The sequence below is a fragment of the Coturnix japonica genome, chromosome 11, assembly GCF_054131305.1.
Source record: "Coturnix japonica strain WE chromosome 11, WE-NBRP24, whole genome shotgun sequence".
Taxonomy (NCBI): domain Eukaryota; kingdom Metazoa; phylum Chordata; class Aves; order Galliformes; family Phasianidae; genus Coturnix; species Coturnix japonica.
In genome coordinates this window covers 23,284,633-23,312,176 of record NC_140673.1, presented here as the reverse complement: position 1 = coordinate 23,312,176, position 27,544 = coordinate 23,284,633, and the positions used below count along the sequence as shown (strand labels likewise).

At 37.4% G+C, this 27,544-nt stretch overlaps 1 protein-coding gene across 2 annotated transcripts in view; it reads left to right on the top strand.

Annotated features, from left to right (window-relative positions):
* FAF1 (Fas associated factor 1) overlaps window positions 1-27,544 on the top strand; it is a 128,056-nt gene extending 100,512 nt beyond the window's left edge. For both annotated transcript variants that reach the window (XM_015870465.3, XM_015870466.3), the window contains exons 15-19: window positions 2,029-2,117; window positions 10,136-10,216; window positions 10,668-10,745; window positions 14,003-14,218; window positions 24,358-27,544. In XM_015870465.3, coding sequence (XP_015725951.2) covers window positions 2,029-2,117; window positions 10,136-10,216; window positions 10,668-10,745; window positions 14,003-14,218; window positions 24,358-24,441 — 548 coding nt within the window. In that variant the 3' untranslated portion in view covers window positions 24,442-27,544. The remainder of the gene's footprint in view (window positions 1-2,028; window positions 2,118-10,135; window positions 10,217-10,667; window positions 10,746-14,002; window positions 14,219-24,357) is intronic.

Genomic DNA, 27,544 nt, shown 5'->3' with positions numbered 1-27,544 from the left:
TCTAAAAGTAGAAGCCAAGTCTCCCAAACCAGGAGTTACTCGTAGTTTTCCAAACGTATAACCAGATAAATTCCTGAGGTTTCAGAATACTTCCTCTGGGATTCTTTTGTGTTGCACCAGCATCATTCTGTTCTTTGAGTAGCTCCTCGTCAACATGTTGACTCCAATTGCATGTAGTGGGATAACAGTTGAACATCAGTTGCTTTTCAGACCTGCCTGTGGAGCTGAGATCCCAAATGAGATCAGAACTTAAAGCTGCTAATAGAATTTCATATCACTTAAGTTCTCTAGTTGAATGTGAGCGGTTCTGTCCAGCATTGCCGCTCTCCTGTTTCTGGCAGAAAGGTGACTCAGGTGTGGAACACCCTGCAGCTGTTCTCAGTAACTTCAAATTAAAATGCATTACAGGATGGGTACCTCCCATTTCTTCTTCCTCCACAAAGTTGAGTTCATGACACTGCATCTTTGTTAATTTATTCTTCCTATCTAGCAGTTTTTATAATATCCGTATTTTTCTGAGGAAATTCACCCTGAGGAACTGCTGCCTCTTACAGACAGTGAAACTGTTTCTTTCTGCCTATGAGGTCAGTCATTTTCTTGAGGAATTTGCAGGGCTCATTCCTGTGGCCAAAATGATCAATTTTGCATGGATTTTTGTCCCTTCAGTACAAAGTGCAGCACAGCACTGATTCATGGTATGCCCATCCATTATTTTAAAAGGTAGTAAATTAAAAAAAATCTTAAAAATCATAACAAAAAAAAGCCCTAATAATAAGTCCTCAACATTGTTGAGTATTTGTATAACTCAAAGCACCTGTATTATCCCACTCAAGTCAGCGGTGCTTACTGACTTGAATTACTCAACTGGCTAAGAAAACTGGAGGCTCAGAGCCATAAGATAACATAGTTTTATATGAAGAAATGATTCAAATTATTTCACTGCATTCACTAAGTTTTAATTATGTATGTTTAAATAACTCTAGCACTGAAATGATCATCAATTACAACCTTAAATAAATTTATCCCCAGATTCAAACTCTATCAAAACCCAAGTGTTTCGTGCTTGTTATTTTCCCACGAATTGGGACCTGGGTATCTTTTAACAATTTATCCTCCACTGAATGGTATCCTCTGGAGTCGTGCGAGTTGTAGCGCTCGGGATAAAATTTTCTGCTAAGGTAGCAAATGCGAGAAATGGGAACAATGAGGGCCTTTCAGGGCAGGGTGAGAAGGCACTGTTTGCAGAAGAGATACAGCAACGCAGAAACTTAAGTCCTAAAGGCATTTATTGAAATGCGGGCTGCCAAAGGTTGCTTTTGCTTTTTATTTTTTACTGTGGGTATGGTTTAGGTTTCTTTATTGGTGCTGTTGCTTCTGGTTAGAGTTCTCATTTTAAAAGTTTGACCATCATTATCGGTATAAATGTAGCTCTGAATGGTGTTGTTCTGTCAGTTTCCAAAGCCTGTTTAGGTTGGCAGGTGCCAGTAGTTTATAGCAAATTTCTCACAGAGAAATACAGAGAAATGGTCATAGCTTTGAAGTACGGTCTGGTCTCGAGACTAAGAGAAACCAAAGTCTGAGTACATCTTGGTAGGGAGTTAAACCAATATTTCAGTCTTACTGAAAACTGAACACGCGCTGCTAAAAAAACATGAGGAGGGTTGGGGTTGGGGTTGCCCTGGTTTTATTCAAGAATTCTAAGCCTGTAAAAATCACATCAAGGAGCCACAGATACACTACTTCTCTCTAACAGCAATTAGAGGAAAAGTAGTCATATTACATGCAAAGCTAAACCAATTCTTCTGGCTTGAACCACTCAAAATTTTAGCCTACGATCAACATTTGCTTGCAGAAACAATTCTGCATTTTCAATTAAAATAATTTTCCCGAGGTATTTGAGGTATTTCTTCTGACTATTTCTGTCTCTTTCTTACAGATTAGTTCTAAGATGACTTCTTTATTATTATTATTATTATTATTTTAATAACTTTAATGCTATGAATTTCAGTGGTCTTCCTTTGTTGCTAGGTAACACAACAGTGGATGAGCTAATGATGAGGCTGATGGCTGCAATGGAGATCTTCAGTGCCCAGCAGCAGGAAGATATAAAGGATGAGGTGAGAGTTGAAAGTTACTGCAGATGCCTACTGGCTTCCAAAAATCACTGGGGGTGCAAAAATATCCTAATGTCTCTTTAGCCTGTGAAGGTGGGTATGGCACATTTTTAATGTGCCTCTTCTGATACTCGAGATAAAAATAATGCCTCCTTTATGTATGCAGTTAAGTCTCTCTTTCAAAAAGAAAACCTCCTCCTTATTGGTTTACTGTCATTTTCATGCTTGTTTCTTTTCTCTGGTTATTAGTCATGAGTAACTTTGTTTTGCAGTGGAATACACTCCTAGAAGGAAACAGCATTCAGGTTTCTTTCTAATGACCAGATTAAGCTGTAGGTAGAAAAGAAAACGAGATTTATATGTGTGAAGTGTATTTGTTTAAAGGGAGATTTAAAAGCACTCTTAAAAACCAGAACTATGCTAATACAGAATCACCATTCAGAACAATGCAGATGGGGTAAACTTTTCAAATACAATGTTTCAGTTGCAGAGGAGACGCAGTGAGGTGTGCAACTGAGGGATGTTTATCTGTTACTCTGTAAATTGAGAGTGACATTTTGAAGTAATGAAGTACTTAGGAATTTATAATAATTGGTGTGTTGCCATTCAAGATTATTCTTATCCTGTTGTACAGATATTGACTGACAATAATTCACTAAACACTTTCTTCACATCTAAGCCTTCTATCTTATTAGTATGAGATTTTCTGCTTATGGTTATAATAATATGAGGGCATGGTACCTGCAGAATATTTGTAGTTCATTTTTTCTTCTCTATTTGTGCTACCTGTAGTTCTCTTCTAAAGAATATTGACCTTGATTTTTGTTAGTACTGAACTCAACTTTTAATATGAGAACTACAACAAAAGTCCAAGACGTGATATAATTGAATTCTTTTATTACTTTTTAGCAGCAATATGTTGGGTATAGATTAACTTTTTAATGCTTTAATAAGATGGTAAAATTCACATCACAGATGAGTTCCAAAAAAGACTCAGAACTGGAAATTACAAAAGCTGGAGGAAAGGAAGGAAACAAAAGAAGGATATAGTAAGGCAGTGGTTTAAGAACAGATAGGAGATAGGAGAAGGAAGTAGGAGTGAATAAGGGTGTAGAAACTGAAGTGGAATACAAGGAGGAACAGGGGACTAGAACAGTTGTCCAGAGCAGGAGAAGAGAGCATGGCCAGCAGGTTAAGGGAGGTGATCCTTCCCCTTTACTTCACCTTGATAAGGCCACATATGGAGTACTGCCTCCAGTTCTTGGCTCTTAAGTTCAAGAAAGATGGGGAACTTCTAGAGAGAGCCCAGCAGGGGGCCACAAAGATGGTGAGGGGCTGGAGCATTTCCTGTGCCAGGAAAGACTGTGAAGCCTAATGACTGTTCAGTCCGGAGGAGGCTGAGAGGGGGTTTTAATAACATTTATAATTATCTAAAGGGTGGGAGTCATAAGGATAGGGTCAGATGCTTTTTGATGGTGCCCAGTGACAGGATAAGGGAAAATGGGCACAAACTGGAAGGCAGGAAGTTCAATATGAATATGAGGAAAAGCTCCTTTACTTTGAGGGTGACAGAAATAGGGACAGACTGCCCAGAGAGGTGATGGAGTCTCCTTTGGAGAAGGTCCCTTCCAACCCCTACAATTCTGTGATTCTCATGACTTGTTATACTGAGTGCTCTACCTACATAGGGAGAACAGAACAACGTTAGATATTCCTCTAAAGTCTATCTTCATCCAAGTCTCTTTTAGTCTTTTTTTTCCATACATTTCCTTTTGTTAACTTCTTACTGAGAGACCGCAGACATTTCTTTCCCAGTGAGAAGTTTAGTATTATTGTTTTATTTTGTTTTTTTCCTGACACACCTCAACTTTCAGAAAACGAATAGAAAATTTCATAAGCTTAAGGGGTGGCAGATTTTCAGGCGCTGTGAGTTCCAGACACAAATAGGATATTTACTTGTAAACTTGGCTTCACATGGGAAAGGTGATCACAGAAACTTCTGCCTTTGAAGCAGGACATGTAATGATGAAAAATGGCTGCAGAAGGTATTTTAGGGAGAGAAGTTGGCAAGCAGTCTGTGCTCAATGGAAGGCCTTCACCTGAAAAAAAGAGGCTTTTTGTGATTCAAAACATAACATGTCGGTTTCTTTAAGTCTTGTACTTGACAACTTACAGTATTCAGATATCATCACCTTTTCTTTTTTAAGCTCTTATTGCAGTTGGTACATGTTTTTCCCAAATATGGCAATGGCAAACAGGATACAGAGTCCGGTTTCTGTTACTGTTTTCTTAATAGCAACAGTAAGTCATCGTAAAACCACAAGAAGATAAGCTGAGAATTCTTTTGTGCTTTAAAAAAAGAGAAGTCATCTATATAGCTTTGCTGTAAACAGAAGTGTGTGTGAGAGAGAAATTGAACTGAAAGCACTTTTAAATAACAGCATGTAAGCATCAGTGAGTCAGTTTACACAGCTGAACTTCTCCATTTTGGATTTCTAACTTGCATGCCCATGAAAGCTTCAAACACAGCTATTGCATAATTCTGTTTAGCACAGCATGTTTTGCAGTGCCCTCTGATGGTTATTTCAGTACGGGATGACTGTTGCCGTAGCTTTCTAATGGTACAGGTGTTTGTTGTGATGCTGGTTGTAGCTGTTGAGGCATCGCCTTGCAGTCAGCTTGTGGATCGTCAAGGTTTTGTAGGCTGGATGCTCCGAACATTGTCACCAACTTAGCTCACCTCAGAGTGAGTCATGTTGTTACTGGGTGTGATTGTATGGCCAGCTAAATCCTGTGCTTTTGCATCCGTGTATTAATAAAATTTACTGATCTAGCCTCATACAATTTTAATTAGGCAAAATAGGACATATTTCCATCATTTAACCAGTGATTGGATTTAAGGGTTTATCTGTAGTGTCTGATTAAGCTTTTTCTTATGTAGTCTCCAGAGAAATACGTTAGAAAATACTGAGATGTGTGTATGTAATCAAAGTAACCCAGCATGCTTATCTTGAGGTACTACAGGTGGTCCAGATTCTATGAGTTTCAGGCTCCAAGTGGTATAATAGGCTGCACAAACAGTTTTGTACATCTAATAGAAATACTTTCCTAACCATGCTACTCCTCCGTCCCACACTGCAAATGTTTATACATTAACTATTGTTTGGGCAGCAGGGTTGGGGAATTTTTCAAAGAGGAAATAAATGCGACTAAAGAGTTTCTTCTGTAAGTGAAAGAGGGTGTCAAAGCAGAGAACTGGCCTCTGCCAATGTTGATCAAGGCGTGAATTGATATTTATTGGGGATTGACTTTGAAAGGAGTGCAGGGTATCAGTTCCTCTTAAGTGTCAGTACCTGCTGCTGGACTTGGACAAGAAAAATGATAATTGTAAAATATTGTACGCCCTGGAATGTCCATTTGCAAACATTCTGTTTGCCTGCTTGCTCTAATTTGATAGTTAAATAATCATCTCAGCATTGCATGATGGGCCCACGTAGGTCCAAGTTAGTTCCTTTGTGAGATTAATGTGAAGAGATCTGTGATTAAACACTGGCATTACAGTACAACACACCTGTTCTGGGCTGATCCTAAGCATTTTTCTCTGTTGCCTGAGGAGGAGGCTTCTCAAAGGATTACAGTAACACTTTTTGACAAGCTTATACAGGGTGGAGTTTCCATGTAATGACAAGGCTCATTTGATGATGTCTCAGTAATGCATTCTTTTTATTTTTGCTGTCAACATTTATTACTGTAAAAGCATTGACTGTTACACAGCTGGTCAAACTTGTCCACTTTTAAGTAACAGTAGGTCTCTCATCATATTTATTGTAGTTATGTAACACTAGCACACTCCTGCTCTCAAATTAGATTTCAAGGTGGAATTTAAATACCTACAATTGCTTGAAAAATGTTACTTTTATGAATCCCAATAAAAGCTTCGATTTGCTTTGGACTGTGGCAGCTGATGCTGTAAAAGAGGTGGTTAAGCACTTTTAAACTGGAAAAATGAAGGTAAACTGTAGAAAAACGGAGACCTGCAAAGTCTGAATTTTTGCTTTCTGATCTGAGATGGCGTTCCTTCTTCCAAGATGCTGCCACAGGAGAAAAATGTATGTCTCTCCTAATTAATATCTGGATAGAGATTTAAAACATATGTAAATGGGAAAAAGCCACTCTAAAATGGCAGAAGATATCACTTCACCTTTTCATTACTGCATCAATCTGTGTGGGTGTTGTTAGTGTGTCTGTCTCAGAGCTGTCTGTACTGGGCAGGGATTTGCTGGCCACGTGTTATTTTTATAACTTTGCAGTGAGGAGCTTCATATCATCATATCTTCCTTTTTCTGCTTCTCTGCTGTCAAATATCAGAGATTTCCTTCTGTATTTATTTTTCCTACAATGATGATAAAGCAGTTCTTTCTGCAGTTCTGGCTTCCAACAGCTTTTTTTTTCTTTTCTCTTTAAAAGTTGTATCTCACAGCCACAAAGGAGACTCAAAAGGAGCAGCCCTTGTGAACGTTCTCCTGAACTGCAATCCAATGGTCTTTTCTTGCTGCAGATCAGTTGCTTTTTTCCACTCCTTTCCTGCAGTTGTGCTCCCCAGTTAGAGAATGGCCTGAATGCTTCCATCAGCAATGCAGGAGGACCTTTGCAATTTCTCTTTAGGAACTGAATTAAAATCATTAGGCATTTTAATATTTTAATATTTGTTGTGCCATCAAGCAGTTTAATGTATGTCATGGTATATAGTGAATACACAACAGGAAGCTATGAAAACAAATCCATGAAATTCATTAAATTCCAAAGCACAAGAAGATAATAGTGATAATAGTGATGACAGGCATCTAACAAAGATTGTGATGTAACCTCTTGAAAATCCAATTAGCACATTTACAAATGATTACTAGTTATAACTAATTAAAGTACAGTAATCAAAGTTTATTTGAATAATTTTTCCAGCTTTGTATTTCTAATGTTATAGCACCCCGAGGCTCCAGCAATTGGTTTCTTGTTGTGTGCCATACCAGCCCACCAGCAGCTAGATTTGCTGCCTTGAAGAGTTTTAGAAACCATTTTGAATTTGAACAAAATGCAAAGTAATGACAGTGAACATAAAGAAAATGAAATGAAAATATCTTTAGTCAAGATTGCTGGCTACAATCACTGCATATTAGCTTTGCTTCTTGTAATAAACCTCAGGCTTCCCTGCAACACAACCCATATCTGTAGGCATTCACAAGTCCATCTGGATTACTTGTTATGGAAAGTAACTGCAGGTCTGTTTCTACAAGATTTTGGTTTTGTTTTCATTCTTATCTCTCAAGGTAAATTACAAAAATCAGTATCTGGAATTGGGCTGATACAAACAGATTCTGCCTCCCCACCTTTGGTTCTGCTGCCGCAGAAACTTTCCTCTGCTTTGTGTCCGTCGTCCCCATATGCCTCATGTGCTTTGTGTACCTTTTTTCTTCTCTGTATTCCCCATCATTTATGTTTAAGTTACACAATGTGCAAGTCTGTCATCTCCAGTGAGTCAAATTAATGCTTTTATTAAACTGGTTTGTTTGGACAAAGGGGTGTTTCTCCTTAACGCTCCCATGAGTAGCCTAAGGCACTTGCAGTTTTTAATCTCAGGAGTGGTTCAGTGAGATGAGCCATCGTTCAGATGAACATTCAGCATTTGTGAATAAACTTTATTAATAGTTTTGCTTTTTGTAGCATCCATTTACTCATTGATGCTCTGATAAATATCTTCTGCTCATGCTGATCTTTTCACTTTGTTTTATCTGGCTTTACTTTGCAATAAAACTCATCCTAAAATGAGTTTTGGGAATAAATGGGAGTAAAGTGTAGCACATCTCCCTTGAAACCCATTAGGTGCAAAACTAATACCTGGGGTTAAATTGTTAAATCCTATCTACAAGCAACAACAAAAAGCCCAGAACTCCCAAGGTTGATGTATCCAGCAAAATATCCCATCCAAAAAGATGTTTTTTCTTTTTTTATACTCATGTATTCCTTCCCAGTGTAAGCAGCATTAGAAGGGGATGTTGCTGTCCTAAAAGCAATCAGAAATCCAGCTTTTCCATCCTCCTGCATCTGGCAATGCCTGCTGTTAGGTGTCCTAGAGATGACTTTATCAAATGAACAAGGAATAATTATTGGAGAATGTTATCCTACGTTTCTTCTTGACCTTCAATAAGTTTTTTCCTAGTCTTGTTGCTGTGGACATTACTCAAGAATATTTTGTCTGGTCCACTGTAACCCTCTCATGAACATGTACTATCATTTCATTGTGATTTAACATCTCTAACATGCATTACAACAGAGAAATTGACAGCTTAAGAATACATTCTGTGGGAAATTTCATACTCTCTTTATTGAGGATATCAGCTTTCAGCTGAATGAACATCCACCCTTAGTGCTGCATAGTCAAAATGGGAAGGCAGAGACTTTTTGTTCACCTTTGTTATGAATGCTCAGGTCATATGTTGTCTCTTTGACAAAGAGCAGTCTCTTTCAAATCTTTCAATATCTCTGTAATGTTTGACACTAATCACTGAATAGTCTCTATTCCTGCTGTCTGCTTTCTTAAGAAGATACAGTCCTGTGTGCTGTAGTATAATCCTCATAGGGTTTCAGTAACTTCTCATTTTCTTCCATCTATGAGTGTAGCCTCTGGTTCTGATGTAGGCGGTTCAAGTGAACCAGGATAAAACTTTGTGCATGTCTTGATTTCTTGAAAATGGAAGACGGTCATTTTGTAGTCACTGCAAAAGTGATGTGGAAGTGCATTTATTGATGTTCAGTAGATGTGGCAGAAACCTCACATTTTGTTAGTAACACATATGATGTGATTTTTTATTATTACTAGTAGTATTGCTGTTGGTTTTTTTTTGCTTCACACATTCTTTGTTAGTGCCATGAAAGACCTGAGATGTGTGTCAGTAAGAAGAGTATTGTTTCCATGTAATGTAAAGATTGGTGGTACAGTCATTTACTTCTAGATGGGGCTTACATGTTTTCAGGAGGACTGGGCAGTCATGCATAGCAATTCTTCACATTCCTGGCATCTTTTTCATAATCCAGTTTTAGGACAATGATGGCTATGATGAGTAGGGAGGAAACAAGTATGTAGTTTTGAATGTCTGGAATTAATGTTTATATTCTTATGGTAGAATCTATAGTCAGTACTTTTTGAAGGTGCCATGTAGATTATGTAATTTAAGCTGATTCCAGAAATTACTCAGTGAAGGTCCTTATGGGGAAGTGAAGCCTGTGCTCATCTCAAGTAACTTCTCAAGTTTTCTAGGCAGTTTCTATGATGTAGAATAAAAGTCAGCATGCAGTTTCTCATCAATCGGAGGGTGGGTTGTTTTTGTTTGTTTTGTTTTGGTAAACTGAAGTAAGAGAGTTAGCAGAGCTAACTAAGTTACAGTTATGTGCAAATTCAGGAGTTCTTAACCACCAATATGTTAAAGAGTTTCATTTGAGGAACATTCCAGCATGTTTGCATAACCTGACAATACCAGTTGACGTACTCTCCTTCCATTGAGATTCCTTTTTGTGGAACAGTCCATTCAGATGAATGTTATTTATCCATGTGAGACACTTCAGTACAGAGCTTGTTACTTTCACGTTGTGGTATTCTTTATGAGTTGAGGTCTCTGGGTGATGTTTAATAACCATGACCATAGGCAGATCCTTCTGAGGACAATTTTACCCAGGAAGGACCTGGCAGCAGGCATCCTCATGAAGGACGAGTGTTTGCCTGCTGTCGGTTGGAGCAGAAAGCGAGCTCACATTCTGCCTTGTTCTCTGAACTACACCATGTCCTTCCATGCTGCAGAGCAGGCCAAGCGATCAGCTGCATGACTGGCATCCTTGTGAAATATCAAATATTTTGTTATTACTGTTAAGTCACTGAGAGTAGAAAATAGTGGTGAACATAAAGATGTGTGTCCCAGTTGTCACTGTGTGCTGCCAGTTTTCATCTTCTTTTTCATTTTCTTCTTCCCCAGGATGAACGTGAAGCCAGAGAGAATGTGAAAAGGGAGCAGGATGAAGCGTACCGCATTTCACTTGAAGCTGACAGAGCAAAGGTGTGTGTGTGGTCAAGTGAATGTTGGGATATGAATCTCATCACAAGCGGTGAAATCTCTGTGGAGCAGAAGATTTCCTCCCTTCAGTTCTGCTTTTTAAGATTAGACCTTTGCTTTAGGAGCCATATTTGCTTTAAGTGGCAATGAAATGGTTAGACAGTTCAAAATGGAGATTTCAAAATATATGTAAACAATCGTAATAATGCAGTAAGTTCTTGACGACAGTTGAGTTGAGATTATTTTCCATTAACAAGCTTCAAGAGGACTGTGAAGGTTTTATTCATGTGGCTTTATATTATGCAGATATGTCAGTCATCCATGAACCATTCCTGTTCCAACAGAACAGTTAAGAAGTTTCTTTGCTTTCATATAGCTTAATGGGCACCACTGAACAGAATGCTGGAAAGTGAAGTGAGCACATGTGTGATTACTGTTTGTGTCTGTTTCTCAGAGGGAAGCACAAGAGAGAGAAATGGCAGAGCAGTTTCGTTTGGAACAGATTCGGAAAGAACAGGAGGAGGAACGTGAGGTGGGCTGCTTTACTTTTTCAAGCTGCTTTCTGGATTCTTGGTGCTTCTGGAGGTCACAGCTTTGATTCAGCACACTTTGTAACCTTAATTCAAGGCGTACTTTTAATGTGAACCTCAAATTAATATTTGTATTCATTTCTTATCATCTATGTGTGTAAAACAGTATAGGCAGACGCTGTAGATATAAATTACCATGTACGTGAATTTACTTACATTAGTGGCTGACTCTTTTTTACCCCCTGGCAAATTCATAATATAGTATAAAAGAGAAGGAAAAAGGGCTGTGTTACAGCCATGTTTCTTCCCCTGCAGCCCTTCCACATTTCAAAGGAAAGGTGAAACAGGCTCATTGTTAGAGTATTTTCAGCTGTCCTATGATCTTGAAATAGATGTCCTTACAGGGCTGCTGTGGAACACAGGTAGCTTGTATTTTAAAGGGACCTTGAAAGCTTTGAATAAAATTTTCAACACTCATAAATGTATTGACTGAAAGCAGAGTTGACTGAGTGCTGTCCTTTGGCTTCTAGGCATTGATTTTGTGAGGAATTTGCTAATGACTGCAAAGTTGTATCAACATCCCAATTGAATATAAATTTCCTGAGTATTGTTTGAATATTATCACAAATGTATATTTTAAATATTTATTCATTTATATGAAATATGAGAGTTCCTTTTCTTTTTTTAGTGGTGCTTGTGTAACTTCTTTGCTCTTCCTCCCATCCCTGATGGAGATTCGAAATTTGGTGTTATATTCTCATTTAATTTTCCATTTCGTTCAAGTCCTTGGAACTCGTAGAATCCCAATAAATCACTGCCTTCCTCATCCCCCCATCCCAGACTTAAATACATACTTGACATTTCAGTCTTGTGTACTTTGCTGATGTATGAAAAAATTGCATTACACAACTGAAAAAAGTTGGCTACCAATGCATCTATTATTCCCTAAGATAAACCCAATAAACAAACTTCATAAGCAATGCATTTGCATATATATTTTGACCAAGATGATTGCATTAGAAAATCTGAACCACTTAAGCATTCAAAATCCTTTTAAACAGTTCTGCATTGTAAATACTAGATTCAGTCAAAACCATCGTATTCAGCGGTTTGGTAGAAATATAGTTCACTTCTTCTTCATTATCCTACAGTATCTGATGAGTTTTTTAGCTCCTGTTGTTAACATAAGTGAAGAATTGATAATAAAACGCAACCAGATGAGTAACGTACAGGACTGGACTGTGGGAATTTTGTCAAGAGTAATTAAAGGGCTGCCATTCTGTGAGCCTGAAAGCAGTTGGAATAGTTAGTACTGTAGCAGTATCCGACTATTGAGAAATCCATGACCAGATTCAAACGAGTGTGTTTGATTTATTTCAGTGATTTTGTATGCATAGAAAGAATACTTCACTCTGCTTTGGTGTATCTGATCCTGAACCTTCTCTTACACACTGCCCTTCTGAAAACTGTTTTCTTATGTAAAGCCTGCAAAACTAGTCCCTGCTATCAAAGTAGATGTGGGCTTCCCTGTTTTAATGTAGGCTGCAGTAATGAAAATAATAGGATCTGTTTGCTTAGTAGAACAAAAGGGATTTTAACAATAATGTTTACTAACACTCCCATTTTCAAGTATACAGATTACTTATACTGAATTGTTCTGCAACAATGTTTACTTACAGAAGTGCCTTTATGTTCAGTTCATATATTTAAAATCAGACTATTGAGCTATTCACATACCGAACATCTTTTTATCAACAAAACTGAAATTGCTTGTTCAGATTCAAGAGTTATTAATGTGATCCATCTTATCATTGTTTTCTCATTTGATTTGCTGGTACAGAATATCCATTGTAAACTGCCATTTCACATTGAAGCCTGGGAGACTGGTTACTTTGGGGAGCGACGCATTCTTTGCACAAAGAAAAGAGCTCTAATGAGCTACTGTTGTTTATTTTTCTATAATATAATTGATTGGGTTCCGTAAATAATGTAGCATCTGTTGTTATACTGTGTGGGGAAATGTCAAAACAGAAAGACAGTAAGCAGGTGGTTGAGTGCGGAGAGAGAGAAAATTAAAATAGAATCTATTTAAAATATAATCTCGTAGTAGATGAGCAAAAATGAACTCAAGTTCTATGTATAAATATTTATACTGAGCTATAATTTGCTTAGAGATTCGTGTGTAAGAAGTAGGCTATTTAAAAGGCTTCATGATCTTGCTCTTGCCCATTCCTTTCTCTTCAGTGTAATCATCCTCCATCGGTTTCTGTAGCTAAATGACCTTGGGGAGATTTTCAAAGGCACAAATAGCAACTGTGTATTGTGAAAGTTCCTTGCAAATCCAGGTGAATCAATGCCTCACTGCCTCTTCATTTTGGAGGGGTGCATTTTGGAGGAGGAATTACTACGCTGCTTTTTGTATTCGATGAGATTCTCATTAACTGCTAGCAAGACTGCTTTCTAAGTATGGTCTAATTTTTAAGTACGATGAGTCCAGGAGGGCCAACAACACTTGGTAATGTTGAAAATCAAGCCCACCTACTGCAGCAGTCTGATATTATGTATCTGTGGTGGTGGTGGTGTTTGTGTGTTGTTTCAGACAATATGCTTGGAATAACTATCCTGCAAATAATAATAATAACTTCTGTCTTAAAATCTTAATGCTCCTATGTTTGTTTGCCCAGTTTTCTTTGACTGCTCCGACTTTAGTGTATACTATAGGTATCTAATATGTCTTCATGGTATTTTCTATTATGTCTAACAGGGTTTTAGTTTATTTACAGTCAATCTACATACATTTCTTCTTATTCCAAACTGCCACCAAGTGTCCTGTCTTTGCTACCAATGGTGAATTACTCTGTTTTTGAGGAAGGCAGTTTGATAACAAGTGCATTTCAAGAAATACTGGTACTACCTGTAATTTATACCTGTTAAGGAAGCAATTGGCTGCATAACAATTACTTTCTTTCAAATTTTTCAAGGCTTTCTGCCAAATGATTAAATTACTGCTTATCTCTTTTGTCTGTTAGCAGTAGATCCAATAGTGTGTGTTATAAAAAAGGACTTATTTTTATTAGTTGTCTGGTGGGCTGTTGTTAAGGCCTGAGTAGAAATGATTTTGTCATTGAGATATAAAGCATAACGATGGCTCTGGAACACTATGGTATATCTTGAAATCCTGTAAGGCTTAAACATAAAAAAAAGCTCTCTATCCTTTTCACTTGTTAATATTGCATCCTACATGGTTATTTTTCCTCAGGCTATCAGGCTCTCTCTTGAGCAGTCTTTGCCTCCAGAACCAAAAGAGGAAAGCACCGAGTCAGTCAGCAAACTGCGTATCCGGACACCCAGCGGAGAATTCTTTGAGCGACGTTTCCTGGCCAGCAGCAAGCTGCAGGTTGTCTTTGATTTTGTGGCTTCCAAGGGATATCCCTGGGAGGAATTCAAGCTTCTGGGCACCTTTCCGAGGAGAGATGTGAGTAAATACACCTTCCAGGAATAATACTGCTGCTTCTGAGTTGTACATGTTTAGAAGAACAGTATGTTACAGGAGAGAAGGTAAAAGATATGTATGCCTAAGTTAGAGTGCTGCCAAGCTCCATGGTTGTGAGCAAGACAGATGCTAACCTAACAGTGCTGTCACGTTACATACAAAATTGCATTGCAAAATCTGTTTCCAGTGACATTAAAAAAAACATTCAGTTTCTGAAACAAACAGTTTGTGAGGAGGAAGGCTCGGTGTCAGATAATAAGTGGTTTTGAGCTAATCAGTACACTGTGATGAATTATTTATCTACCTGTTGCATCATACAACTAAGTAATCATTTATGCTTCCCACCTCCAAATTCTGATGATGTGCTTGCTTGGGACTGATTTTCAAAGTCAATACTGCATACTGCTTACAAAAGCAAACTCAATTCTGTTGGTTTATCAGTGGATATTTATGTTCTGGTTACTCAGTTTCACTCCAGATATGCCTATTCTCTATTACTATTACTTTTCTATTAGATTCTATTACTCTACTAAAATTTAACTTTCACTTTTTATCTAGTCATTTGTTACCTTACAGCACAAGTAAGTCAGTAGGTTTAACTGCAGTGACGACAGGAGGTGCTGCATAAAAGGTGAAGGTAGCGGGTAATACAGAGTTGACTACAAACTGAGCCAAGTAGTGATGGGTGAAATACAGCAGGTTTTGGCCATAGTACCCCCAGTACTGCAAATGAGTTGGGGCAGCTCTGGGCTGGGGAATCCCCAGGTGACTGGTAAAGCCATTTTTCATCAAAGGAACTCAGTATCTGAGTTGTATTTCCATTTTCTTTCTCATCACTGCCAGTAGAGGAAGTTTGCTGGGAATAGGGCTCTGACTGGTCTGGTGATGGTAATATTTTGTAACATCAACCTATTGCTTTATTAACATCCTATTTGTAAGTTGGTTCAAGTAATATAAGTACTCCAAAAGGGGAAGAAAATGTCATTACAGAAACAAATGTCATGAACAAGCTACGACCTTGAGAGTGGATATGATTTCTGAAGAGTTTTGGTGTAACTCTGTAAACAACATTGTAGTATTTGCAGCTTTTCTTCCACCTTGTCTTATATTGAGAATCTTAATCAGTCAGACTAAGATGAAGCATTTAGGGAATGTCATTAATCACTAATTAACTTTATTCCTTAAGCGTGTGATGTCATTTCCAGTGGAACCAAAGATTAGGAATCAGCTGTGTTTCCAGTAGCATAGATCATTCAGTTCACTCAACAGAGGAATCTTTTACAATCTACACAATGTTCGTGTGCATTTAAAATGTTCTGCAAGTCGTAGCGTTCCGCTTGTGATACATTTGTCTTAGTACAGTTTTATTTTTACAAAAGCTATAAACACCTTACTCTAATGTTTTATATTTCTAGTTAAAAACCTCACTGTCTGGACTGGCTGTATCTGTATATAGTCACATCCTTGTTGGTTTTAATTGATCGGATGGCTCAAATGAGAGTAATCAAAAAAGGAATGGAAAAGAAGATAGGCCACTAATATAAAATGGGGCAGTTCTTTCAGTAAATTTGTGAATTTACAAGGGCAAAAACAGTGAGGCAGAAGAATTTTATGGCAGGCTGCAGAGCTGTTGGTCTGTTGCAAGACCCTGTCATCTTTTTGCTATGATTCCAACTTAATAGTGCCGTGTCTGAGGAGTCACATAAATGATTCATGCTGATTTGACTCAGTGGCAGCGTATGAATCTGGTTGCCATTATGACCACCAGAACTAACAGATAGAAAGAAATCCCCAGGGGGTTTCTAACTATGAATGACATCTGCCATGTTCCACAGACTTGGAAAGCTGGGATTGTTTTAGTCCACAAAGAGCAGAGTTTTGTTTGTTTGTTTAAAAAAAGAAAAGATGAATGCATTGAAAGCCTGCTAACTACCTTTGTTACCTCAGGCTTTGTGGCATACAGCCTCTTAAAAATGCAGTGTAAGATGACAAGACCCTTCTGCTGTGTGTGTCACGGGCATCCATTGATGTCTGTGGGGGGAAAAATAATAGAGTACCTGCAGTGCTTGTGCTCAATGAAAAAAAAAAAGCATTTAAATTGACTTTCTGTATTTAAACTGTAACATTTATGGGGGAAAAAAATAGTTTTGAAGTTATGAGAATTACTTTGTGGAGCTTTCACTGCAGCTGGATGAAAACATTTCGTCTCAAGTTAATAATCTTACCTCTCTGCTAATCTGTATGACAATAACATACACGCTCCCAGAAGCGTCTGAAATGAGGGGATTATCTTCAATCAAATCAACATTTTCTGGTGGGAAACTTGTCAGAAGAATTTTTACCTGTTTTTCAAATTAGGCTTTTCAAAGCCATCAGTCCTGATACAATGTTGTCGAGGTATTTTTATTTCTTTGGTAAATAAGAATTCATTAGATCTTAGTTCTGTGTTCCAGTTGCTTACACAGATATCCTTAGCTAACTTAAAGTTGGTATCATAACCCTACTGTAAATACAAACTTCTACACATGAGTAAATACGCAGATTAACCTTTTCTAGACACTACTTGTAGTTTTTAAAGCAGCAGTGACATTCCAAAGCATTTAAGCACATGCAGCAACTTGTTATTGGGTCTTTGTCACTGACTATGTTGTTCTTTCTACTAGCACTGAAATTAGATATTAACCACCTCCTTTCTCAGTACCTTAACCAAGACAGAAGTGCATACCATACCAACAAGCTATTCCACACGGGTAATTTGTTTTCTCTGCATTAGAAAATGTTTGGCAAGCACATCTTTCTGAGCAAAAAGCAGTATGGCAGGTTCTCTGCCTTATTCTTAAATGCACCTGCAAAAGCTTTATGGAAGTAAATGAATATGCTATTTAAATTTACGTGCTGATTTTAGAATCATAGTTCTTTTTCTTCTAACAGTCACTCTAATCTTCAAAACGCATTCAGCTGTAACAGAAGAGAGCTTACACTGAGCGTATTAGCATGCTCAGTCAACTTTCAGTCCTTCTATCACTTCCCCTTCTCTCCAAAGCCTTCCCAGACACTGATTCCAGCAGTCATCTCAGCCTGCTTTCTGCAGGATCTGTCTTCTCCCAGAGCTCTGTAGACCTTCTGTATGAACTGTTCTTCACTTCTGTCTGTGGAGATCTGTAGAAGTGTTTCTTTAACTCTCTAATGTCTTGTGGACTGGATGTTTGATCATGCTGTAGGAAACAAAAGCTGAAATGTACCATATCTAGTTGAAGCTGTTCTTTAAATGTGCTGAACAGATTCACCCAAATGAGTGCTATTGGGATTAATGGTTCGTTTATGGAAGTTTTGTGATTTGCATCAGAAGGTGAGGTCCTGGAATGCTCTCACAAGTCCATCTCATTAGCAAATAAAGACTGAGCTTACTAATTTCATCTATAAAATCAAAGCTGCAGCATACAAATTCTTCTGCTCATTTCTCCTCGAAGTGGAACATTAGTTATGTATGTGGGAGAATGCATTTGGCAGACTGCATTAGAGACTTAAGCTTTTTATTTACTGTATCTGGAAGCCAAGATTGTACAGTATTTCACATTTTGTTTTTCTGAGACAGAGCTTAGGATCAGGTGTCAGTTCAGTCACTTAAGGTTATTTAAATGCATTTAAAATGTTGCTTAATAATTCAGAACCAGTTTGCTCTGTTTAGGGTATTAAGATTTTTTAAATCCTTTTAATTAACCAATTTCAGCAGCAGTTTGAATAAACAGAAACAAAAATCTGTGTCCCTTGAAAGCATAGAAAATGAATGTAACTCAAGTCAAATGTCGATTTAAATTAGAGGCAAGCAGGATCTCAGCAAATTTGGTGCCGAACCATTCTTAATGTTGTATAGAAATACAGAGTAAGACGAAACCAAGTACAGTTGTTCATTTCACTGTTCTGGTGGCTGTAATCCTTCTAGCTGGAGAAGGGATTCATGCAGTATTGTGGTTCTACCTCATAGCAGTTTTAGTATTTAGTCATTCGCATAACCTGGGAAAGTAGCTTGAACAAGGAGGAATTGGGAAGAATAAAATGTAACATGATTCATGTAATTTAAGCAGTAATATTAATTATATTTCCTACTATATAAAATAGTGCCTATCTGTTTTCATTCACAGTAATCTAAAATTATTCAGGGCAATATATCTGATGATGGCGTGTAATTATCAACTTTATCTAAGTTGCAGGAGGCCAGAGGTGCTTACAAAGTTGGGCATCCTTCCTCCTGGTAGTTAAAGCTGTCATGTCAATACTGCCTGCCCTGGCCTTTTCTCTCTTTGAGGTTATATTATGTTATTTATTTGAGCAGCTATGTTTAGCTTAGTTAAGACACTGAGAATCTGTCTAAGTGAATTGGCCATTGAAGACTAGCATATTCCTGTGCCTCTTCAAAGGGCGTAATTTCTGGTCTTTCTGCCTGTTAACAGTGGAACGATTGGACTGATAGCTTTTGAATTCCAGAGGGCAGGAGCACGTATAGTTGCAACCAGGTTCTGTAGTCCTAGTGTTTGCATAACTGTGATACCCAAAGAGAAAGATTAAATCACTTCTTATATAAGATCACTGAAAGGAGATGTGAAGTTCGTTTCCTCTAAAAATCATTGTGTTCTGTAGGTGGGTATAGTTTCTGATCTGTGTCTAATAACTCCGTCTGACTGTGGGGAATGTTTAACCAATTTCAGCAAATAGGAGCACATTTCAGATAAGCTGTTCTACTTAAAGCTCACTACAGTAAGCATTCTCCAGAGAACTGAATGCTCAGTGCTGTATGTGAGCTCTTAGTTGAGTCATCCTCATTAGTTAACTCAATGACTAATACCAGCCACGTGATTAATATATTCCATCCAAGCACATCCCTCTGACCAGAAGTGTTCTTTTATTCAGCACTGCACCATTTTACAAACATTTATTTCAGGGGAGGCGGGTTATTGTTAAGAGGAAGATGCTTTAGTTAAGCTACAGAGCTTTGCTGTTGGATATGCCATGATAGAGCATAAACTAGCCCGAAGACATTCACTTTTTTTCCTGCAGAATTTGTGCCTAATGTCAGTTTTGTGGTTTTATTCCCCTCGTAGGAAGAAAATGTAATGATAAAATACCAATAAAGAGCCTTTGTAGTACTATGATACTAAGAATGCTGTGTCTGCTTACCAGAAAATTAATGATCTCCTGCTGTTTTGGTAATTGCAGAAGTAATACATCAGACTAAATCACCAAAGCGGTCTTAGGCGCGCTTTTCATTCTATTTACCTATCTACCAATCACAATGTTATACTGTAGATACCATTGTGCTATCTGAACATCTTAATCCTTTGAACTTGATAAAAATCCTTTTGGGTTGTTTTTCCATGCAGTTATAATTAAGTTCATATGAATCCAATCATGGCTCGCTCTCATGTGAGTGACTGCGTTCCTATCCATTCCCCTTTGGGACCTACAATTGCAGAGCAAAGTTCTTGCCGTACATTTGAGGCACGCAATGTTTGTATATGTGCAGGCTTTCAGAAGGTACAGCTTTCTTTCAGCACATCATCAATACCTACAGTGAAAGCTACAGTAATTCTGGAGCTGGGATCTGCCGTCTCTGTAGCTAGCACATTTTTTCAGTAATGAAATACATGAATAATGGTTAGTTCAGTGTAAGCACGTTGGCAGCAGGGCCCACAAGTAGCAGACTGTTGTGCTCCTTGGCACAGCAGAAAGGACACTTAACATACAAATGCTCTGATCTGTAAATGCCACTATTTAAATCTTCTCTACACTCAGCAAGAAAACTGAAAGTAAATAGTGTGAAGGTGATGGAGCTTTTCCTTTGTCAGGAAAAGAGGCGTTCCAGGCGATTCCATCAGCTTCTCTTTTTTTTTTTTTATTTTATTTTTCTGAGAAATCAGAGAATTACGAAATCAATCATTGATTTCAAACCAAACAGAAGGCACAAAAACAAATCCAACAAAAAATCTGAAGGGAGCTTTCCAGCATCTTGCTCTGCCCTCAGAATCTGGGATTTGCTGCTCAGGCACCAACGCTGACCTCGACTTCTTGCACTCCATGTATAAGGCAACTTCTGTGATATTTTGGTACCATCAGTGTCACCTTTTCTTTTATGTGCACGTAAGAACGAAACGTTTATGTTCCTTTAAGCTTTGTTCTACAGAGGAGATGTAGGTTTCCCAATCTGAAAAAAAATAAAAATAAAAAAATCAGTAGAATCATGAATTCATGATGTTGGACTTTTAAAAAGCACCAAATAGACCAGACATTTCCACAGAAACACTGCAGTGTCCAGCTTGGGCTTCTTATTGACACTGCTTATTTATGCTATCGTTATGCTTAGTATTTTATAAAACCAAGAATGCAGTTGTTTTTTTTCCCCCATTTTACAGTCTAAAAAGACAAGTAATGCAATTAAGGTTTTTGCACTGATTATAATCTATGCAGCAAACTCTCTGTATAACAGTTATGATCAATTGCTGACCGCTGACACCAGATAGTATCCCAGACAGCTGTAGAGCTTTTCCAAGACTGGAATGCTTACTCAAAGTACAGGCTATAGCATCAGCATTCTGTCTTATCGGTATCTGTTACTTTGCTCAGTAAATGGGCTTATTAAATACGCTGAATCTAAAACAATGTTTTGAGAAAATCACTTGAGTGAAATGAGATGGAGTGTGATGTATCTGCGTTAAGGCTTTGAAGTTAGAATGAGACTAGGAGTCTTTTACTATGACTTATTTTTTCCTTATTTGTGATGGCTTTCCTCAATTCAGATGTAAATTATCTCAAGTTTATTCAACTAAACCAGATCTAATTGCATATATTTATGTGAAGTAACCCTGCTTTTGTTTGTTGCACAAGTTGGACATTATCTATAGAGCTCATGGATATTTCAATATGTGGAAAGAATTCACTGTATTTGTGTGTCATTTAGAAAATACAGGTTTTTTTAAACAAATCTGGTACTTTACCAGGTGTGCCTTTAAGTAATTTCTATTGCATTTATACTTTAGGAGGATTAAGAAACAGAGTAAAAGAACTCATTGTCCATTAGATTCATTAAATGTATTCATGCGTGTGTAAATGGTATAGAGGCTGTGCTACTCAGGAATCAGATCCTCGTCCTAGGGTGGAGAGAAAGGTGAAGGGTGTGATATTTACTGCTTGTGTAAGTGTCATAATAATTGTGTATTTGATCCTTTATTTTTAAATGACCTTCCTGGGCATTAAGCCTTTTTTTTTTTCTTTATCTTTTCCCTGCGGAGTTGGGAAGGGTAAGGAACCACACCTTTGAAATTGTAAAAGTACAGCTGAGCAGGATGTGAGCGTGCGATTGAATGGATGGAACAGCAAAGGGGAAGACAGAGATCATACCAAAGTGATAGGAGACAAAGCAAAATGTTGTTTATACTAGTAATATTTTTCACCACTGAGTTGTTTTTTTTTTTTAAGCAGCATAAACAAGGTATTTGTTCAAATTAAAGCTTAAGTAGTTACTACATTCTTACAAGAGAAACAGAGAAATTAGCACAGCCATCCTTTGGTGGGTTTTCATAGTCATGTATTAGTCAAACTTCAAAGTGCTGTGGATGTACTTCAACCAACTACTTTGTGCTTGGTTGAAATAATGACCACAGAATTCATTTAAACAAATACCTGTTGCAATAATGCTCCAATCCAGCACAAGTTACATAATGAAACTCATGGAATTAAAAGATGAAATCTTAGCTCTAGTGCAACAGAGCATAAGGCCCTATCAAACTATCCATAGGTGTGGAAGAAAAACGCTATTTTACCAACTGAAATGTACTTTGAAATGTTTCATAGCTCGATTGCAAGATTTGATTAGCAAGTGCTGAGTGCTTAATGTAATTTATTTTGCAACCTTAATCAAAAAAGTACGTAGTTGAGCATCATGGGTACCTGTGTTACCAGTGAGTCCAATACAAGCAAATGAGATTAAATACATAAATAGATGCTTAAATTATTTCCTGCATGATTGCCAATAATATGCAATAAATCTTTAAGCAATACAGGTATGGAGTTTATAGGCAGTGTAACTTGGATAACGTGAGCAGCTCTTTAGAGCAGAACACAGTGCAGTGACATGAGAGCAATGTCTCAGCACTGAAATGGACTCCAGAATGTGTCCTAATGCTGATGAAGCCAAGTGCACAAATTTAAATATGAAAATATTTCAATACTTCACATTGTGAAATAACCCACATAAATTTACTTAATATAATTTATTATATGCTGCACTGGGCACATCTTTGTGGGTTACAGCTCATCTTTCATCTCTATTATACATAATTCTTTGGTTTCTAAGTCTATTCAAAAATACTTTTCAAAGCATCTTAGGTCTTATATTTCATATATTTACAGGAGAAACCATTTGTTTTGGTGGGAGGTGGATTCACTAATAAGGCTGCTATTCTTTGTAGTGAGCATCATGTTTACAAACCACAAATAACAAAGTAGAAGCTGCAGAAGGGTTATGGTGTGATAATTAAGTACAATGGCGACCTATATGAACAGAAAATGCCAAGGAGCTAAAACAAAGCAACAACAGCTTTGTTTGTTGACAGATGCATGAGCCATATTGTTAGTTAATTGGGTAATGGTGTAAACATTTGCAAACTCTGCTGTCCCTCAGTGAATTAAGCAGCACGCTGAAATTATGGTGAAAATCTGCACAGTCCTTTTGCTGCAGGTACTCCGTAATGCTTTTAACCAACCTCCTAAGCATAAGGTCGGTGAGGAAAGAACATTGCATGTTGTTAACATCTGAAGTACTTGAAGTTTGCAAACCTTAGGGTTCAGATTAGGACATTAACCTTGAATTATGATAAAAATAATAATAATTAAAAATATATAAATATTAAGAGTGAGTAATTATTTTCCATGCGCTTACAGTCTGGAATATTGTTTTCATTGCCTACATTTGCTTTCCATTGTTTTTTTTTTTATCAAATGCAGGGATGATTTGTTTTTATTCTCTCCTACTTTTTCTTGCAGAAAGAGGTTGTAGGGTTTTAAAGCAGAGTGATCTGATTAGATAATGGCTTGAACTATAAAGGAGAACTGCTTCTATCAGGTGCACAATACGTTATGTGCAGTGAATTGCAGAGACTCCTGTTTGCCTCCCTTTCTGTGCTGGAGCGCAGTGGACTGTAGTAGAATACTAAAGCATCAAAAAATGCAACACGGTACTTAATTAGCATACTTTCGTAATCACAAACTTAAATGCACTACTTTGGCTGTTTTTTACATAACAGATTTGCTTTCTAAGATATTAACCTTTCAATAATTTAAGCGGCAACTCTGCAGGAATGCATAATTGCACTGTGGATAATAGGAATCTAAAATTGACTCTGGTGTTTTTACAAATTATTTTTCTCTTCAGCCACTTAGCAGTAGCTCAGCACAGTGCTGGAAGTGTGAGCAAATATGTCCCTGCTCTAAAAAAGAGTAATGAAATGCATCTGTTTTTTTATATAGATATATATATATATACCACAAATACAGAATTTAAAACATACATATGCAGTCAGAAAGGTGAAACTGTTGATTTTGATGGACTTGGAAAGCGATAGGCTTTTTAAGGGTAATTCATTATTTCAACAAGAGTAGTTATCCAGTGAAACAATGAAGATACAAATGTATTTTAGATTTGTCTGTTTTAGTCTGGAGGGAAAGAGAAAAGGCACAGGACTGTTTCTGTTACTTGGTAACAGGAGTGGTAAATTATACTTACACATATATATGTATAATATATATACACTATAGTAGTTGGGCAGAGATGATGCAGTTCTGCCGGATGGTGAGCTGATGTCGCACCTTGCTCCCAGTGAAAGGAGGAAGCTCCTGCTCTCCCCTCTGCTTATTGCAGGGTGCTTTTACCACTTGCCTTGCTCTGGACTTGGTGCATAGTGGACTTGTATGTCAGTTTTACTCATTTCTCTACCATATTCTGGGAATTAGTGCTGACAACTTCCACTGTCACTGACAGATTTCTTATAGTAAAAGAAAAATCTCAGCTGTGAAGATAAGCAGTTCAAAATAGTTTGCTTACATGTATCTTTTCATTCTTGTCTTTGCAGGTCACCCAGCTGGATCCAAATAAATCATTACAGGAGGTAAAACTGTATCCTCAAGAAACCCTTTTCCTAGAGGCGAAAGAATAAATCAGACAAGATTGTAGGACTAGTCACCTTTTGGCAAGCCAGAGGCACAGCATCGAGAGGAACACTTCATCAACACCATCTTGTACTATCAGCCAACTCAACTCAATGTTACAACTTTGCCTCTTGCAAGAATCCTGAAAGTCTGAAATAACATAGCTAAAGTTCCACATACATGAGTATATGTTCCAACCTCGTTTAAATGAGCAGAGAATAAAGCTCTGCTTTGAACACTGAACATTATGACTATGTTGCTCACTTATCATCCAGCTTTTGTTATAATTAATGCACTGTTAAAATGTGAGTGATTGTTAAGTAGAATTTTTACTCCTCAAATGCCCCTTTTTCACCAAGAAATCTTGGACATTTCTGCCTGTACTTTTGACACTAGAATGCTGTATATTTGATATCTCGCTGAGCCAGTGCTCTCATATATATGCATTTTATCTCTGTGTTTGAATTTCTACTTTGTCACCTAATTTAAAAAGGCAGAAAAAAAAAAAGAAATAAAAGGACATTCTCAGCCATGGAAATTTAACAGTATTATAGTAGAAAGCATATAATTTTTGTTAGTACTTTCTGACTTCTTTGATAAGATGTAAGGTTTTGTTTGAAGAATATAGTTTGACATATATGCGAGGTATTTATTTACTGGTTCTGCTTTGGGTCTCAGTTCTGATTCATTTAGGAAGTGTTTTCCATTACGTTGCAGTGTGTGAAACTGCTTATTGCATGATGTGAATATTTAAATAACATTAGAAATGGCCAGGACCAGAAAGCTGGTATCTTGCCAACACTTCAGGAATCAGCTGATATTGAATATCAGATGTTAAAAACCTTTCAAATACCAGATACAGAAGTTCTTTATTTCTCATTGTGAAAGAAATGGCAGTTCCCATTTTAGCGGTTTTCCTTCATTCTGGCGCTTGTTTGTATCCTATTACTCCATTGCTCTAAAGAACCTTGTTTATTTCATCAAACAATGAGTATCTCAAGAGATGGTGTAACAAGAAATCTGCCTTACTATTGCACACTTTGGACATTTTAACAATAGATTATTGTTAAAATCCCATTTCAAATTAAAGAAATTCTACTTCTGTTGTCTGCAATGTATGCACCCAGCTACCTGCTGTCTGATGAGGAGAAATCTGGTACTTTAAATATCTCAACCATGGAACAAGCATATACCGAGTCTAAGATCAGAAAGTACAATTGATGCCAAACGTGCATCAAAACAGGCTGGTTTGGGGGATTTTTGTTTGTTTGTTTCTGTTTTGTTTTGTTTTGAAGTCTGGGCTTACAGGATAGTGCGCCTTAGCACTGCAGAATTGTCATCTACTGATCAAACTTGTTTTGTAGTGCCTGGCACATTGTTTCTATGTAACTCACAGTGCTTATCGTAGCAAGAGTTCTGTTTTGGAGATCTCATACTAAGCAAAAACCAACTGCAGACATCTTCTAGTCTTTAGTCTTTTCTTTGGAAGGATGGTGATATAAAATTATATGTATGCCTATTATTAGGGTGTTAGTGAAGCTGATATATTGTTACCTTTACCAAAAATATAAATTTTGGAGCAGGGGAAAGCCTTATTCTACCTTTTGTAATTCTGTAATTAGTGAGTGCTACATCAGACACTTTTAGAAATGAATTATCTGTGACAAACTAAAGGCTTGGAAGTGTAAGCAAATCTTAACCATTTGCAGTTCACAAATAAAAGAATTCATAGCCGATGGAAAGATAAATGTATGTGTAATGGAAGCCTGAATGCAGGTGCTTTGTTGCTCAACTTTTGTTTTCTTGGTAGAGGATCCGTTATATTTGTTAAATAAGACGTGAGCATAGGTTGCAAACTGGGGTGACTGTTTCTACAAACACAGTAACACATACAGCAGGATTTTAAAGTGATGCATATCTTTTTTCTTTGTTTTTTGTTTTCAGATTAGCTCTTCTTTCTAAGCTGCTATTGAGGAAAGGAGTTGCTGAAATATTGCTGCAGAAGAAAAGCAACCTTTCAGCTAACTTGTTCCTATTAACCCGTTCGGTTTGACTTTTGTTTGATCTCATCAGGCTGTTTTCTCTCATTCAGCTTCATTTCTGTATTTTGACCTTATATTCTTTACTTTGATACTAGTTCTGTATAGTTACTAAACGTGACCTGAGTTATTTGTTGAATGTGTTGAAGTCGGTGCTCCCAGGGTTTGTTGGGCCTTTTTGTTCTAAGACAACTTTTAGGGCTTTTTTCCCCTGTTTTGTTCATATTGAAAAATACACTGGCGTTATCAAAACATTGTGGTGAGACTTAACTGGATGTGCTGAAAGTGGTGGCATTTCTGCCCTCTGCTAAGTGGATCAGGAGCAGTATAGAAGGTGTGTTCTGCCAAAACAAGTGTATCACTCAATTTAAATAAAGCGTTTATGACTTTTGGTCCTTAAACACTGATTTCACAAAGCAGGCATCTGGTCACCTTTCTAAATTACATCCTCAATGCAAACCATTTTTCTGTGTAGAAATGTTAATATTCTCTGCCATCATTTTCTGCTCTCTTAAACCGTGGTATTCACTTCATGTGCTCTGCTGACATGGTTAATCCTCTCGTCGTTCTACAGACTAATTTTCTAATTCAGTATTAACCTTATTAACCTAAAACTGTAACACTGTTACTGCGGAAGGTATCCATGATGCTACGTTTTTTATCTCCAGGTTCCTCACATTAGTGGATTATCATTAATGTGATTGATGCATTAGTTTGAAGTCTTAAGGAATTACTGTTAATGAATGGAATCCTGTACGATGTGTTGGCTTTCGGTATTGGCCTTCAGCGCATGCTGGTGAAGTTGGGGCTATCTTTGGCTTTTGAGGAAACTTCCTGCCTGTAGACATTGCTGTTCTGGGTCTCCATTAGAGAATGTGCAGAGCACAAGTGTTTGTTGTGTATTCTCCGCATAAGCGCTCTTCAACTTAGTGAGAGTGCCAAGGGAGTTTCTAATGGAGCTGTGTTGGGGGTTTGTTTATTCTTTTTAATGTAGCAGAGAAGGACTTTGGCTTTCATAAACTGTACGTATTCGGTGCCATTAGAAACTGAAAATAAATTTTCAATTACAGTA